Source organism: Mustela lutreola, chromosome 7, assembly GCF_030435805.1.
Source record: "Mustela lutreola isolate mMusLut2 chromosome 7, mMusLut2.pri, whole genome shotgun sequence".
NCBI lineage: Eukaryota > Metazoa > Chordata > Mammalia > Carnivora > Mustelidae > Mustela > Mustela lutreola.
In genome coordinates this window covers 90750858-90769166 of record NC_081296.1, presented here as the reverse complement: position 1 = coordinate 90769166, position 18309 = coordinate 90750858, and the positions used below count along the sequence as shown (strand labels likewise).

At 37.1% G+C, this 18309-nt stretch overlaps 1 protein-coding gene across 2 annotated transcripts in view; it reads left to right on the top strand.

The window, feature by feature from the left end:
- BAZ1A (bromodomain adjacent to zinc finger domain 1A) overlaps window positions 1-17946 on the top strand; it is a 92978-nt gene extending 75032 nt beyond the window's left edge. For both annotated transcript variants that reach the window (XM_059181894.1, XM_059181893.1), the window contains 7 exons: window positions 544-692; window positions 8783-9030; window positions 9122-9348; window positions 10708-11180; window positions 13641-13783; window positions 16378-16465; window positions 16911-17946. In XM_059181894.1, the coding sequence (XP_059037877.1) occupies window positions 544-692; window positions 8783-9030; window positions 9122-9348; window positions 10708-11180; window positions 13641-13783; window positions 16378-16465; window positions 16911-17107 (1525 nt within the window). In that variant the 3' untranslated portion in view covers window positions 17108-17946. The remainder of the gene's footprint in view (window positions 1-543; window positions 693-8782; window positions 9031-9121; window positions 9349-10707; window positions 11181-13640; window positions 13784-16377; window positions 16466-16910) is intronic.
- Window positions 17947-18309: the final 363 nt, after the last annotated feature.

Below are 18309 nucleotides of genomic sequence, written 5' to 3'. Positions count from 1 at the left end.
TAACCCCTCTTAAAAAGAGTTTATTATCTGGAAAGAAAAGAAGATACGACCCTAGGAGGGAAGATGTACTGAAGGCTTTGAGCGGATAGGTTTGTACATGTAAATGATCATTTTAGCTGCAGCATGGAGATTTATTGCAAAGGGAATAAGACGGGAGGCTAAGGAACTGAAGAGGCAGCTATCAGTGTCCCAACCAGTAAAAGTTGAAGCAAGAGAAAAAGAAAGAGGGAGCTGCAGCTGCCTGGGATACTTATCTTAAAGGCCTGTGACTGGGTCATCTGCCTAAAACCTTTCCCCCTAAGCTTTGTTTCATCCACCTTCCCTCCAAATATTTGCCCTTCTGACCTCATTAAATGAGTTGGTGTTTAGTTTAGCTCTTGATTCATGTATATATCTCCATTTCTTACTGGCTTATGTGATCTATGAGATGGAGGAAACTATTTCTTACACAGGTGTAAGTAAGCATTTGGAGGACTGAACTCAAGTTTTATTTACCGAACAGTGTTTTTAAGTACCATAAACTCTTCCATGTTTTCATTGTAGACTTTTGGGCGTAAAAACAGAAACTCCTAGTACTGTCTCAACTAATGCAAGTACCCCGCAATCAGTGAGCAACGTGGTTCATTATCTGGCAATGGCACTTTTTCAGATAGAGCAGGGCATTGAGCGACGTTTTCTCAAAGCTCCACTTGGTAAGTACCAATTTCTACTTCTAAATACTAGCTCTATTTTAAAGGATTCTAAAATTGCCCTTTAATATAAACTCACGGGCTGACACAATACTGTTGGCTATTTTGAAAAACTTGAGATTGTATTTTCATTCCAAAACATGGGTTCTTTCAGGTGAGGTTTTTTTTTTTTTTTTTTTTTTTTTTTTAAATAGTACTTAAGCTGTGAAGTGTGTAAACCTGGCGATTCACAGACCTGTATCCCTGGGGCTAATAATACATTATATGTTTATTTTAAAAATTTAAAAATTTTTAAAAAATTTTTTAAAAAGATTACAAAAACAATAGTACTTAAATACGTTTTAGTCTAAGTACTCATCTTAATGACTGTCTTTTTAATTTTCTGTCAGTCTTTTCTTTAGTGTTTCATCAAAAGAAAGATTACCAAAACATGTGACTAGCCAGATCCTGCATAATCAAAAACTGTATATGAATGTTTGTTATCTAAAACAGAACCCCAAAGAAGCTACTTAAATGTCCACCATTACGGGTATGGTTAAATAACATGGGTCACTGGGGTGCCTGAGTGGCTCAGTTCGTTGAGTGATGACTTTATTTCAGCTCAGGTCATGATCTCAAAGTCATGAGATTCAGCCCCACTTCAGGCTCCATGCTCAGCGGAGAGTCTGCTGGAGGATTCTCTCTCCCTCTCTCCCTCTACCTCTCTCTCCTCTCATGCTCTCTCTCTCTAAAATGAGTAACTAAATCTTTAAAATAAGAACAGTAATCGGATTGGAACCTGAGCACTGTATAAGAAGCTCTAAGTCAGAAATACCAAGTGTTAAAGGGTACGTAAATGAGGAAATGCTCTATAATTTATGGTAGGATGTTTAGAGGATACAATCTGGATCGTGTGTTTAGCAATTTATGAAATACCTTTTTAGGTACTAATCTAGGAACATAATCATTATGTGTTTAGGAAAATATGTTTTGAGTTCCAAATCAATTTTCATACCATAACTCATAATTTCTTCTACTTCTGTGTGCTCTTTCTGATACGTTACTTTATAACTCGTCATATTCAAGTTAATTTGTATCTCAGTAGTGGGGTAGAAGAAAGATTTTAAAACCGTATCTTGCAGCACCTGGGTGACTCAGTCAGTTAAGCATCTGCCTTCAGCCCACATTGGGCTCCCCACTCAGCAGGGAGTCTGCTTCTCCCTCTTCCTCTGACCCTTCCCCTGCTTATGCTCTCTTTTGCTCTCAAATAAATAAAATCTTTCAAAATAAGTAAATAAATAAATGAAACCATATCCATTTGGTCTCATATTGAAAGCAACTTAAATAGACTAAAATGCCTTTTAAATTATTTGAATATTACCTTGTTTGAATAGTAAGAACAAAGTTTTTGTAAATATATGGTGCTGTCAGAATGTGAATGTATTTGTAAAATGTCTGTTTTGAAATTGAAAAGTTTATGGCCAGTATCTCATAATAAATAGTAGGTTCTAATAAACCTATTCATATTTTTATAAATTGGTAATTCTACCATGAGCTCAACAACTCACTTTTCAGATTTGGAGGTAGCAGTTGTGGAAATAAACATGTATTGTCATAGCTCATAAAAATATTAGTTTGTATTTCCTATATCAATCTTACTTAGCAGTCTTCAATATTTCTTAATATTTTCTGTGTCCTGGGGCATGGGTAGCTCAGTTGATTAAGCATCTGTCTGCCTTGTACTCAGGCCATGATCCTGGGGTCCTGGGATTAAGCTTCAGGTCAGGCTCCCTGCTGAGCAGGGAGCCTGCTTCTCCCTCTTCCTGCTTGTGCTCTCTCCATCTCTATTGGTATCTCTGTCTCTCTCTCAAATAAGTAAAATCTTTAAAAAAAAAAAAATACTTGGTGTCTAAATCGAATTACATATACAAATGATCCCTCTCTATTATTTCTTACAACCATATGTGAATCTACAATTACTAAAATTAAAATTTCAATTAAAAGTAATTTGTAGGGGCGCCTGGGTGACTCAGTCGTTAAGCATCTGCCTTCAGCTCAGGTCATGATCTGCATCAGACTTCCTGCTCCATGGGGAGCCTGCTTTTCCCTCTCCCACTCCCTCTGCTGTGTTCCCTTTCTCACTGTCTCTCTCTCAAATAAATAAATAAAATATTTTTTTAAAGTTATTTATAGACTATGTAGCCCTTATAAGTATTTTACTACTATTCATTAATTCTGTGATTCCAAAAGAGATAAAAGACAGCTCTGCTGATTTTTACATTTCTGAAACTACCAACGATTAAAGTTGTTTATAAATTCAAGGGGAAAACGTCAAATTGTTTAGTGTGTCCATATTTTCATGAGTATACCTCATTAAATATCTAGACAAAGAGAACAAGTTAATGCTGGGAGATGTTGCAATTTACATCTAGTAGGTTATATGAGAGCTGAGAGCTATAGTGTTCTTTACGCTAGTTTGTATACAAGAGTGTTGGAACATTAATTTCATCCTAAGGGATATAAAATAAACAATTTCAGCTTGAGGTCTTAAAAAAGGGGAAATAAGAAAAGTTCAACTTAACTTTGGTGGTAAATGTTGATCAAAGTTTAGATGTTGATCATTTATAATATGTATATTATCATCTACCATTGTTACCCCATAAAAAGCTAATAGAATAATTGATGTTTGTAGCTTTTTGTATTATATTTGTTTTTTAAAGATTTTATTTATTTATTTGACAGAGAGAAAGAGAGCACAAGCAGGGGGAGAGGGATAGGGAGAAACAGGCTCCCCACAAACCAGGCGAACCCTGTGGGACGCGATGCCAGGACTCTGGGATTATGACCCGAGCCGAAGGCAGTGGCTCAACCAACCGAGCCACCCAGACGTCCCGCTTTTTGTGTTATGTTTAAGCCTTTGGAGGATCTGTTTTGAATGGGACAACAAGAGATAGAGGTTCCTCTAGAGTTTCAAGATAATCTAAATATTTAGAGCAAGGTAATCAAGAATATCCTTAATGTGGGAAAGAAATGGGGATTCTGCTTTATGAATGTTTGAGATAGAATATATATTAAAATTCTCCATTCTTTCAATTATTTTTCAGCATAGCAAATTAACTGTGTTAGGCATTTTCCCAGTTTAGTTTCAGGGATTACTATAGTTTCTTGAGGAAGCAAGTAAGAAATAAGAATTCTACTTACATTCCACCTTCCTCAGGATGTCTCTTTTATTCTAGAAATTAATCACATTAGTAAAACTTGGCTTTTTTTTTCAACTTGAGGAAGATACTCATATTTGAATAATTTAGGTAAGATATGTGAGAACTGTTTGTTTAGGTTGGTAATTTCATTATTTATAAATTCATGCTTTATGGTTAAATCCTTAAGCTATGAAAAAATCCTTTAACTTTATCAATTTGAAATTAGATAACATATTAATAAAGATCAAAGAGGAGATAGGAAAGAAAGGATAAGAAAAAGAGAGAGGAAGATCAATCTAGTGTGAGAGGTGGTAAATTCTTAACTTTTTTTTTTTTTTTAAGATTTTATTTATTTATTTGACAGAGATCACAAGTAGGCAGAGAAGCAGGCAGAGGGAGAGGAGGAAGCAGGCTCCCTGCTGAGCAAAGAGCCCGATGTGGGGCTCGATCCCAGGACCCTGGGATCATGACCTGAGCCGAAGGCAGAGGCTTTAACCCACTGAGCCACCTAGGCGCCCAACTTTTTTTTTTCTTTTAATATCTTATTTATTTGACAGACAGAGATCACAAGTAGGCAGAAAGGCAGGCAGAGAGAGAGGAAGGGAAGCAGGCTCCCTGCCGAGGAGAGAGCCCGATGCGGGGCTAGATCCCAGGACCCTGGGATCATAACCTGAGCCAAAGGCAGAGGCTGAACTCACTAAGCCACCCAGGCACCCCCTTCTTAACTTTTTAAAGAATTCTGTCTTTTTAAAGAATTATGATTTTATTTTCTATGTTGCTGAGTACTAGTTTGAATATTTAGCTTTTGACAGAAAACCTTGAATTTAATTTTTTTGGAAAGGAATGAAGTTGGGAACAAGCTTATAAAACAATATCATCTTCCTAGCATTTTTCTTCTACATTGCATACCTCAGCTAATGAAACTTTCTAAAAATTGGTATATAAAAAGTTGACATTGTGAATTTTAATATACTTAAGTTAGTGAAAAAGCGGAACAGTGGTGGAGGTTTGTTTATTTATTTTGCATATGGTATTTATGTACAGCTTTTTTTTTCTTCTTTTTTACTAGCATAGGGAGAGTTATAGGGTGGGAGTTCTTGTATTGTTTTATCTCCGGGAAAAACCTACATAGCATGGTCACATGGATTACTATGTAGTGGCAGTTAACAATATGAAATTTCCCAGTGTAATAATTGATCATATGACTCTGCCATTATTTCATATTAGTAAAATCCTAATCCTAACTTCTTGAGGAATTTATTTGTGCTAGCATGATGGAAGATAAAAGAGAAACAAGATGTTTCTGCCCTTGAGAATTTTATAATCTAAAGAAGCAGCAAGACAAAAGAAAAATGGAATCAGTTATATGTACTCTTTTTCATCCTTATTTAGGTACTATATAAAAATGTGAAAATGTGAACATCCATTTAACAGTCGGTGGGAGGGGCTCATGGGTGGCTCATTCGTTAAGCGTCTGCCTTCAGCTCAGGTCATGAGCCCAGTGTCCTGGGATCGAGTGCAGCGTCAGGCTCCCTGCTCAGCAGAAAGACTGCTTCTCCCTCTCCCACTCCCCCTGCTTGTTTTCCCTCTCTTGCTGTGTCTCTCTCTGTCAAATAAATAAATTTTAAAATAATAATAATAGATCAATAAAAGTAGGTGGGATAAAAATTGGACTTTGGGCTACTATTGATTTAATTTTCTTAAAGCACACTCTTTGATCAAAGCCCTTAATGTTTCACCAACCTTTGAGTTAAAAATCATTCATACTGACTTTCAAGGTTCCAGAGGCTCTTTACAGTTTGGCTTTTTCTTCCACCCTTATTTCTTGCACTTACTAATAAGAATGTCCTCTTAAGTTGAGTTATCCAGGAAGATTTCTTCAAGATCTTTGAACTAGCAGTTTTTGTTGCCTCCTTCCTTAGAGATCCTGCTCAGACCAGAGCTTTTCTTGAAGCCTTATATCAAAAAACCATGGCAAATAGAAAACACAAATGAGAGGGTGGAAATAAATCAAATGGACTGTATTACTGTATTGATTTCCTACTTTGCTAATATTTCTTTTTAGCTTTGCTTGAAGAGCCTTTGACCCTTTCATTTTTTCCCTCTCCCATTGAGTTATTGCTCTCAATAATTTTTGGAGGTTCTTAAGCTTTTTCAAACTGCTTGGTTACTTATATTTTCAAAACATTTATTTCTTAGGGACGCCTGGGTGGCTCAGAGGGTTAAGCCTCTGCCTTTAGCTCAGTCATGGTCTCAGGATCCTGGGATCGAGTCCCGCGTCAGGCTCTCTGCTCAGTGGGGAACCTGCTTCTCCCCTTTCTCTGCCTGCCTCTCTACTTACTTGTGATCTGTCAAATTAAAAAAATACATATTTAAAAAAAAAAAACAAAAAACATTTCTTAAATATGTTTTAAGATATCCTGTGTCTAATTCGAATCTCTCAAGTCTTTATGGGTCTGATTCTGCCAGCTCTTGCCTGTAGTGTTTTGTTTCCACATGTGCATTGTGAGTGTGACTGTTAACTCTCATTCCTCAGAACTTGATCTATGGAAATTTCTTCAGAGAGAATTGCAAAGGTTTGTACTTGTTCCTGTCATTCACCTGAGGTCACTACCAACCTGGACCACTTTGAAAATCTTATGTTTTTCAGGTTTTAAACTGCTTAATGCAGGGGCGCCTGGGTGGCTCAGTGGGTTAAAGCCTCTGCCTTTGGCTCAGGTCATGATCCCAGGGTCCTGGGATCGAGCCCCACATCGGGCTCTCTGCTCAGTGGGGAGCCTGCTTCCTCCTCTCTCTCTGCCTGCCTCTCTGCCTACTTGTGATCTCTGTCAAATAAATAAATAAAAAAAAAAAAAAATAAATAAATAAATAAATAAATAAACTGCTTAATGCATTGCTTATAGTTACATGTTCTCGGGTAGATTTATTTTCCCTTTCCACCCAACTTCAAGGTCCAGATAAGCTGATTTCCTCACTACTTTTTTTCCTCATGGTACCCTTTTCCACCTGATGCTTGAGGATATAGCTTTGGAGTTCTAGCTTTCCAGAAAGGATTTAACACATTGGGTGAGCCCTAGATTTCATGTCCTGTCTCTCTCATCCTGCCCGAGAAATAGGAGCTCAAGACTTACTAGTGTTTGGCAGTCTGCTCTTTTCTGACTTCAACTCCTGTGTTCTCCTAGCTATATAAAAAATTTCTTAAAGATAGGGACCATAGAATAGACTTCTCCTATCTTCTAAATAGTGGCACACGGGAGGAACAGTATAATGTAGGAATAATGGTTAACAGTAACAGTATTTACTCCATGACCGGCATTTTACTTGTCTTGTGTATATTACCCCACTTAATCTTCCCAACAGCCCTCAGAGGTAGATGGTATATACATATTACTGTTGGGGAACCTGAGGCACAGAGGAGTTAAGTAACTTGACCGAGCTCACTCACATAGGGGAGCTAGTACTTACCCCAAGGCAGACGGACTCCAGAGCCTATATTCCCTTAACCATTAGGCTACTGCCCAAAAGGACTTTTTTTGAGGGTAATAGTAGGAAAGATATCATAATAGAAACAAACTATATATGAAGTCATATATACCTTGTAGAATTTTGACATTATGTGGTAGTCCCTTCATAATTAAGTTTAATGTCAGGAAAACTAATGTGTCAGCAATAATTGAATATTAATTGAAGAGAGAAATCACATGCTAATGTAAAATGATAGGCCGGCTAGTTAATGCCATCTAACCAAATGACTTTTTTTTTTAAGATTTTACTCATTCATTTGACAGAGAGAGAACAAGCAGGGGTAGCAGCAGGGAGAGGCAGAGGGAGAAACAGGCTCCCACCAAGCTGGGAGCCTAATGCAGGGCTCAATCCCAGGACCCCAAGATCATGATCCAAACTGAAAGCAGATGCTTAACCAACTGAGCCACCCAGGTGCCCCTAATCAAATGACTTTTAATAAATTTTTTAGTCCAGAAGACAAAAGAATGATGTTATTAATGAAAGGAAGTTTCAAATGTTCTTATGTAGATATTGGTACTGAAAGTTCTTTTGGGAAACGTGGGATATTAGTATTTTTTAATTTACCTCATTTAAAAAAATATTTTCTTAGAGATAGAAGACAATAGAGTTGGCATTTCTACATAATTGATATTTTTAATAATAGCTTTATTGAGATGTAGTTCACATAAGCAAAATTCATCCTTTTAAGAAGTATATAATTTAGTGGGTTTTAGTATATTTACAGTTGTACAACCATTCACCACGATCTAATTTCAGAAAATTTTCATCAGCCCCCCCAAAAAAATCATATATGGTTGGTATTTAACTAAGAGAGCAGTCCATCTTTTTTTTTTTTTTAAGATTTTATTTATTTATTTGAAAGATCACAAGTAGGCAGAGAGGCAGGCAGAGAGGGGGAAGCAGGATCCCTGCTGAGCAGAGAGCCCAATGCAGGGCTCGACCCCAGGACCCTAAGATCATAACCTGAGCTGAAGGCAGAGGCTTTAACCCACTGGGCCACCCAGGCATCCAAGAGCAGTCCATCCTTTATCCAAAAAAAGGAAGCAATATTCTTGACTCAAATGGATAGTAAATGGCTTGTAATCATATCTAGCTAGTAAGTCAGGTCAGACAAATTTGAGAACATATTGCCTAAGTTATTTTTCTTTTTTTAACAGTTGGAATCCCGAAGTTTTGAGTTAGGATTTAAGTAATTTCTTATGTCACAAATAAGATGTGGCTCAGCAAATATTTTCTTTAACATGCGGTTTCATTTTTAATATCAACATGATCTTTTTGTTAAGTTTTAGAACTTTAATATCTAACCTGTTTAAAATACCAAGAAAATAACTCTAGGAGATATCTGAAGGTTTGTCTAGAAACTTAAATCACTTTACTTTGTCATTTAAGATGCCAGTGACAGTGGACGTTCTTACAAAACAGTCCTGGACCGTTGGAGAGAGTCTCTCCTTGCTTCTGCTAGTCTGTCCCAAGTCTTTCTTCATCTCTCCACCTTGGATCGTAGTGTGATATGGTCTAAATCTATATTGAATGCTCGTTGCAAGATATGCCGAAAGAAGGGTGATGCTGAAAACATGGTACTCTGCGATGGTTGTGATCGGGGTCATCACACCTACTGTGTTCGACCAAAGCTCAAGGTAGTTTTTTCCTCTTCTGTGCCTTAGATTAGAATTGAGTGATTGATTTTTGAGTGACAGATGACTAATGATCATTTCTGTGACTTGTCAGACTGTGCCTGAAGGCGACTGGTTTTGTCCAGAGTGTCGGCCAAAGCAACGTTCTAGAAGACTCTCATCTAGACAGAGACCATCCTTGGAAAGTGATGAAGAGATGGAAGATGGTATGGAAGACGAGGACGATGAAGTTGATGATGATGATGAAGAGGGTCAAAGTGAGGAGGAGGAGTATGAGATAGAACAAGATGAAGATGATTCTCACGAAGAGGAAGAAGTCAGGTAAGTCCTAACATGCAACAAAGTGAGAGTTTGCGAGTCATAGCTAAATAACAGTCTCTTGACTACTCAAATACAAATGGAATGATTGGGGCCCACAACTTTTTTAAAACTGGTATGTAATATGGTGGCCTGAAGTTTTCCTTGCTTTAGTATTCTAAGAATTTAAAGTTATTCCTAAGGGAGTGTAGTACCTATGTGAGTTTAGCCAGGTCATAAAATCAAATATGAGCTCACGTTTGGACAGGAATACCAATCCAGACCCGCTGAGTTTGATTTTTACTTAATTTTATGCCTAAAGCAGCAAATAAGCGTCCCAAAGGATATTCATGATATAAAGATGAATGCAGCTTCCCAGTGCCTCTCTTGCTTTCTCAAGGAGTTATCTTCAAATATTGGTGGTCTTGGCATTTATAGAGAGAGTGACAGAAAGGCCAGGAAGCACATGGTATTCTTCTACTCCTTCCACATTAGCCCCCAGAAACAACTTCTATACCACCATATAACCAGGTGTTCTGCAACTTAGCAAGCTGTGTCACCCAGGCCAAATGAATGGGGTAGAGTGGGGGCCTGGTCATTCCTGCTATGGCAGCACTAGAGCTTTCTCCCCCTTGTTTGCCCCAAGACCTCCCCACCTTTTTAACATTTGAACCCCATTCATGTGGAATCAGGAAAGTGGATGTAAAACAAGGGCAGCTTTGGACTGAGAAAGTACAGAAAGGCCAGTCTGCGGAGGATAGGTAGAGAGAGCTGCCCCATCTAATGTAAGCAAGTTGTTACTTTTTACTAGCTCCACCTAGTAGGAGCCGTCATCCCTATAGATGATAAGGGCAGTATTTGTGTTAGACATAAAGATGATAATGAATTTAGAAAATACTTGGAAATATTTTAGGTAAACTGGAAGTCCAGATATGTGGGCAGATGGATAAAAAGAGGCTTAATGGGGTTGTTTCGTCCTTGTCTACAACTTAAAGGCAATTGAAGGATGAACGTAGGGGTGCCTGGCTGGCTCAGTCAGTGGAGCATGTAACTTTTGATCTGAGGGTCATGAGTTCTAGCCCCATGTTGGGAATAGAGTTTACTAAAGTGTTGAACCTAGTTCTGTATTTTACCTTGACAATCAGAAAATGGCAAAAGAGATTCTTAGCTTCATATTCAGGACAGGTTTAGGGCCTACTTTGACCAATCTGTGGGTTACCTCAGCATCAATGGTAATGAAAAGTGATAGTCTCCTGTAGCGTAAGGACACCAAAGAAATGTATGTAGAACTCACTGGCTGAATAGTAGAACAAGGGGAATAGACATAATCTTATGCACATTGTTTCTCTGTACAATAATTATGTTTTCTAACAATATTTACAGCCCACCAAAACGAGGAAGACCGCAAGTTAGATTGCCAATTAAAACAAGAGGGAGACTTAGCTCTTCTTTCTCAAGTCGTGGCCAACGACAAGATCCTGGAAGATATACTTCAAGGAGTCAGCAGAGTACACCCAAAACAACTGTTCCCTCTAAAACCACCAGTGGTAGAAGCCTTAGAAAGATAAAGTCTGCTCCTCCAACAGAAACTAAATCTTTAAGAATTGCTGGTCGTTCTACTCGCCAGAGTTACGGCCCACTGCAAGCAGATGTATTTGTGGAATTACTTAGTCCTCGTAGAAAACGCAGAGGCAGGAAGAGTGCTAATAGTACTCCAGAAAATAGTCCCCACTTCCCTAACTTCAGAGTCATTGCCACGAAGTCAGGTGACAAGTCAAGATCTCTAAATGTTACTCCAAAACTTTCTCTCCAAGATAATGAATCCAAGAGAAGAGGAAGGAAAAGACAGTCTACAGGTATGAAGAAGCCTAATTTAAATTATTCTTACCTAAGAAAATAGAATCATTTGGGAAGACTGAGTGTTGAGATATTTTGCATCATTTCTTAAAGGCTGTCACTTTAGTAGACAAAGTGACTAGAGAGTAGTGTGGCCTGAGGCATAATATTCATTGAAAGGACAGCACTTTGGGGAATAATGTAAATGATACGAGTATTTTTCTAGTAAGGTAGTTGTGAGAAAGTTGCAGTGTCCTGTCTCTAATGGAGAGATTGACCAACATTTCAGTAGTGTCAGTAGAAGACGTTATAACACTTCATTCTCTTTTCCTCCTTTAAAATACACATACTCATCATCATCTAGACAAGCTACATTGGGTTATTTGGGAAGTTTCTGATAATTGTTGTTTATAGTAATCTTTATCCAAGCAATAATCTCTTTATGATCTCTTCAATTCTATTATTTCTTTCCTTTAATATCAGTAGTAATAAAACTTTGATAGTTCCAAAAAATGAAATTAGACATAAAAAATGATACTGTTCCTTGAACTATAGAGAGGTTGTATTGCATTATTCAAATACTTGAGAGGATTAAGGTGTTCATTGGTGAAAGAATGGAAGACAGTCTGTTATGCAATCACCAGATTGTGGGGATGGTGGAAAGGTATTGTATCAGGTAACTTGGCACCAAGATCTAATTTAGCTTTTCCTGTCCCATTATCTATCTGTTTTGCTTTTCACCAATTCTGAACTTCAGGCTATTTGGAAACATAGTATACCTAAAACATTTGTATTCTAAAAAACTCTGCTAAGAAAAAAATTTTTTTTTTTTTTTTTTTTTAAAGATTTTATTTATTTATTTGACAGAGAGAGACCACAAGTAGGCAGAGAGGCAGGCAGAGAGAGAGAGGAGGAAGCAGGCTCCCTGCTGAGCAGAGAGCCCGATGCGGGACTCGATCCCAGGACCCTGAGATCATGACCTGAGCCGAAGGCAGCGGCCTAACCCACTGAGCCACCCAGGCGCCCCAAGAAAAAAATTTTTTAATTCATTTATAAAATTACTAACCTGGTTCCAATGACAAAGGGGGAGGAGGAAATGTATGCATTTATATTTAAGCGGAGAATTTAAATACCTGAATTCATAGTATGAACTATGCTAATTCATACTCTTGAGATTTCATTATATATACCTTGAGTTTTGTCAGAAAGCATTTTGCTTTAACAAAGTCGCCATATAAAATTAAGATAATAGGGACACCTGGGTGGCTCAGTTGGTGGAGGGACTGACTCTTGATTTTGGCTCAGTTTGTGATTCCAGGGTCACAGGACTGAAGCCCACCTCAGGCTCCACACTCAGCCTGGGGTCTACTTGTCCCTCTGCCTCTGCTCCTCCCTGCCCCACAACTTGCTCCTCCCCCCCCCCAATAAATAGGGAGATTATCTTTATCTTTAAGATAATCTTTTACTTCATTGTTGAGCATTACATTTCTATTAAGCAGGATAATTTTAAAGAGGCCTACTTGCTAGATCTGAAGAGTTTGCTTTCCTAAGGATGTGTTTCAGGAAATTCTGGAGAATTGCTTGCTTGCTTATTATAGTTGAAAAAATATTTTTAATAGAATAGGCAAAAAATAAACTTTATGTCCTAGGAATTTTCTTTCATATTACAGTAGGTTAATAAATAAAACATGTTTAATTAATAATAAATAAATAAATAATAATAAATAAAACATGTTTAATTAATAAAACATGTTTATAGCATGTTCCCAATAAATGTTTAATTAATTTGGAAATTTTATGATCAAAAAGGAGATAGTGAGGCACCTGGCTAGCTCAGTCGGTAGAGCATGCAACTCTTGATCTTGGGGTTGTAAGTTTGAGACCCACATTGGGTGTAAAGATGACTTAAAAATAAAATCTTTAGGGGTGCCTGGCTGGCTCCATTGGAAGAGCTTGCGACTTTTCATCTCAAGGTCATGAGTTCAAGCCCCACATTGGATGTAAAGATTACTTAAATAAAAACCTTTTTAAAAAATTAATAATCATAGGGCGCCTGGGTGGCTCAGTGGTTAAGGCGCTGCCTTCGGCTCAGGTCATGATCTCAGGGTCCTGGGATCGAGTCCCGCATCGGGCTCTCTGCTCAGCAGGGAGCCTGCTTCCTCCTCTCTCTCTCTCTGCCTGCCTCTCTGCCTACTTGTGATTTCTCTCTGTCAAATAAATAAATAAAATCTTTAAAAAAAAAAAAAAAAAAAAAAATTAATAATCATAAAAAATAATAAAATAAAATAAAGTTTTTTTTTAAACAGGAAAGAGTGAATATTTAGTTCAGATTTTCGTGTTTCAGAATGTAAGTTAGTTTATTTCAGCATATATAGAATATCAGTTTTCTGTTTGCATTTATGTTGCATTTATATACCCATTAAGCCTGTAGTGATCAAATATTTTGCTTTGTCATCACCTAAAATTAATTATTTATTTAGAATCCTCTCCTCTGACCCTGAATCGAAGGAGTTCTGGTCGACAAGGAGGTGTCCATGAATTGTCTGCTTTTGAACAGCTCGTTGTGGAACTGGTACGCCATGATGATAGCTGGCCTTTTCTGAAACTCGTTTCCAAAATCCAGGTAATATTATTACACTTGATCAAATGTAGTCATGTATATATGATCTGATTTAGTCTGCATGGCAACTTTGAGGTAGCCAAAACACCCATTAGTCACTATTTACTTTGTTTTTTAAACACTTGGAAAGTTAGTTTCCACACTGAAAAAAAGGCCACTAGAGAGCATGCTCTCCTTAGTCCCCTCTAACCCTGTGACCAGTTCTCATGCATGGTGACAGTATGTTGACATGGCTCCAATGTGTTTATTCTGTGTAAGGAGTATGAGTAGATTTAATTCAACTGTGTACTATTCTTGGTATTTCTGTAATGTAAAACAGCTGTTCTCAATGTTCGGTATACACCAGAATCACCTGGGCGGTGGGGGCTTCTTAAAACACAGGTTACTGGGCCTCACCCCAGAGTTCTTAATTCGCTAGATCTGAGATGTTGCTGATGCTGAGATCTCACTGTGTAAGAACACTGATGTGAAAGGTAGGTACTCGTAAAAACAGAGATGGCCTCACACTAAGGCATTTGAGATGGTGCTGGAGTTATTGATACATGTGGGGCATGTCATGAGCTGCAGCAGATGGGACAGTGTGATAGTGCTGTAATAGAAGTTCTTTTTTTTTTAATAGAATCAGATGAGTTTATTTTTTTTTTAATATTTTTTAAAGCATTTTAACTTATTTTTTTTTTTATTTTTTATTTTTTTTTTTTTATTTTTTATAAACATATATTTTTTATATACATATATTTTTATCCCCAGGTCTGTGAATCACCAGGTTTACACACTTCACAGCACTCACCAAATCACATACCCTCCCCAATGTCCATAATCCCACCCCCTTCTCCCCAACCCCCTCCCCCCGGCAACCCTCAGTTTGTTTTGTGAGATTAAGAGTCACTTATGGTTTGTCTCCCTCCCAATCCCATCTTGTTTCATTTATTCTTCTACCCACTTAAGCCTCCATGTTGCATCACCACTTCCTCATATCAGGGAGATCATATGATAGTTGTCTTTCTCTGCTTGACTTATTTCGCTAAGCATGATACGCTCTAGTTCCATCCATGTTGTTGCAAATGGCAAGATTTCATTTCTTTTGATGGCTGCATAGTATTCCATTGTGTATTTTTTTAATTTTAATTTTTTTCATTATGTTCAATTAGCCAGCATACAGTACATCCTTAGTTTTTTTTTTTTTTAAAGATTTTATTTATTTATTTGACAGAAAGAGAGATCACAAATAGGCAGAGAGGCAGGCAGATAGGAGGAAGCAGGCTCCCTGCGGAGCAGAGAGCCAGATGTGGGGCTTGATCTCCAGACCCCGGGATCATGACCTGAGCTGAAGGCAGAGGCTTAACCCGTTGAGCCACCCAGGTGCCCCATTACATCCTTAGTTTTTGATGTAGTGTTCAGTGATTCGTTAGTTGCGTAGAACACCCAGTGCTCACTACAACCCGTGCCCTCCTTAGTACCCATCACCCAGTTCACCGCTCCCCCAGTAAAGAAGTTCTCATGGATTTCCAGAAGTACAGAAGAAAAGGAGATTGATTTGAGCATCTCGGAGGGTGGGAATAGCAGGAATGTGAAAGTTTTTAATGGAAACTGTTTGGTCTGGTCATTAAAGATAGGTGAAATTTCAACAGTGAGAAATGGAATAAGGACATTTCATGAAAAGGGTGTGATAAGTTAAAGACCCAGAGGTGAGAATATGGGAAATGATGGGTAGTTTGAATGGAATAAAAGGTACGTTAGAGAGGCACAAGTAGATTATAAAGGGTCTCACTTGTCAGGTGTGTTAGGTGAAGGTTTCTGAATGAAAAGTGACACCTTCCAAATTCTACTTTGAGATTTCTAGAGGAAGGATTGGGGCGCCTGGGTGGCTCAGTTAAGCATCTGCCTTCAGCTCAGGTCATGATTCCAGGGTCCTAGGATGGAGCCCCACATCAGGCTCCCTGCTCAGCAGGAGGCTTGCTTCTCCCTCTTCCACTTCCCCCTGCTTGTGTTCCCTCTCTCACTGTGTCTCTCTCTGTCAAATAATAAAATATATTTTTTTTAAATGTGAAGGACTAATTACCATTGGATAGCATCCTGCAAAATTAAATCTCCATTTGACTTTTATTTTTCCTGAGTAGTAGTTGTGCTGAACTAAGTTTTGTTACATACATTTTATTATTTATTACAAATGCAATAATGCTCATTAAGTAACTTTATAGATACATATATGTATCTCTTGGAGAGAAATAGAGAGCACACAAGAAAAATCATAAGCTTTTTCTTTTCACAATAAGCTGTCATTTTTTTATAGTATCAAATAAGCTTCTATAACATTATAGTGACTGAAGCATATTAAGTGGTTTTAATGGAATAATAGTATTCAAAAATTAATATTCAGTTGATATTAAGTGCAGAACCTTCACATATTTGACCTCTTATCTCTGATAAATTTCGTTTCTTTCTTTTTTTTTTTTAATTAACATATAATGTATTATTTGCTTCAGGGGTTCAGGTCTGTGAATCCTCAGTCTTACACAATTCCCACCACTCACCATAACACATTCTGATAAATTTTCTATACAAGAGACAAGAGATATGTTTGAATTATTTTACAGGTCCCAGACTATTATGACATCATCAAAAAGCCCATTGCCTTAAATATAATTCGTGAAAAAGTGAACAAATGTGAATATAAATTAGCATGTAAGTAATTTATGTTCTTCTCTGATAATTATTTTTGTTTAAAGAGGTAACAGCTGTTTTCTTGTGATTTAAATGATGTATATTAATGTGATTATGTAGATGGGATCCCAAGAGGTCTCTAAAATGCTGTCTGTGTAGATGAAGGAAGAGATAGCGATTTGAATGAGTTAGATATTTTGTAGAATCTGACTTAATAGAAGTCCTGAGTAATTATGTAACATTCCTAATTACATAATTGCATAGTTTCTGTAGAACAATGTTAAAGCATTAGTAGTTAAACAGTTTTGAGCTTTAGATCTGCTACCTTGTTTCAGAGGCTTCAATTTCTAAAGAAAAAAGTGGGCTTACATTTTCTTAATGACATTTCCAGATATCATATAAACAAACAATTAGGTTTATAAATTATGTACTTTTATTCTAATTTCATTTGGTTTTTTCTTTCTAGCGGAATTTATCGATGATATTGAGTTAATGTTTTCAAACTGCTTTGAGTACAACCCTCGTAACACAAGTGAAGCAAAAGCTGGAACTAGGCTTCAAGCATTTTTTCATATTCAGGCTCAAAAACTTGGACTCCATGTCACTCCTGGGAACGTGGATCAAGTTAGCACACCACCAGCTGCAAAAAAGTCACGAATCTAATTTTGTCCTTCTAAAGGATGTATTTGAGGAAAACAAATTGTTCATGAAAATGGAACATTAAATCATGCTCTAAAGCAGACATATATATATAAAGCAATAACAACTGATTGACCACACTGAAGTGTGGCCTGCACTATATTCTCAATTTTAATATTAAGCACTCAGGAGAATGTAGGAAAGATTTCCTTTGCTACAGTTTTGTTCAGTATCTAATAAGTTTAATAGATGTATTGGATACAGTACTGGTTTACAGAGGTTTTTGTACATTTTGAGATCATTCATGTGTCCCAATATCTTTGAAAATATTTTTTCACCTGTGATTTATTTTGTCCTTGATTTTTTTTTTAGAAGTGATATGAAGGAAGATTTGTCTGTATACAGAAGATTTGTCTGTATATACAGACAAATCTTCTGTATACAGATAAATCTTCTATTATAGCACAGTTTAGAAAAGTGTATATGTCTAAGAATTGTTTAATGAACACATTCTTTCAACACTACACATGAATGAATCGAATTTTATATCCTTGCAGTGCTGTACCAGTGCTGGCCGGAGGTATTAAGTCTGAGTTTATTAACTAGATATTTATTTAGCATTCAAAATAATTTGTGAATTTGTTTTGTATTTATAAAATTTGTACCTGGAAAATGTTCTTTAATTTTTTTAAACATTTTACTGTGTTTTTGTTTTATTTCTCTAACTTCCTTCATGATCAATCAGTAAAAGGTAACACCCTCCCTCTTCCCTGACAGTTCTTCCAGTTTTATAGAACTGTATTACAAGTTTCTATGTACAACTTTTTAAATGTACAAATAAAATAATACGTGTTTTTCAAGTATTCTGAATCTAGAATTTTTACAAATCAGAATTGTACTATTACATATGATACATACCGACCATAGGAACTAATTTATTGTACCATGGCAGTGGGATTTGCATCTTTTGGGGCCCAAACCCTTGGAGGAGTAAGATTCCTCCCATTAAGAACAGTAACAGCCTGTGACAGGGATTCTCAGTAAACGAAAGAAAGGAGGTTTGGAATATGCCTACCTGCTTAAAAAAACACCACTCAGACATTTTTAAATAAAATAGTTCTATTTCTTAGGTGTGGAAGATATACAGGGGCCCCAGTTTTATAGGAGTAGCTCTTCCTCTTTAGGATGCAGAAGGCAATGTCTTCCCCAGGACTTTTTGGGAGGCA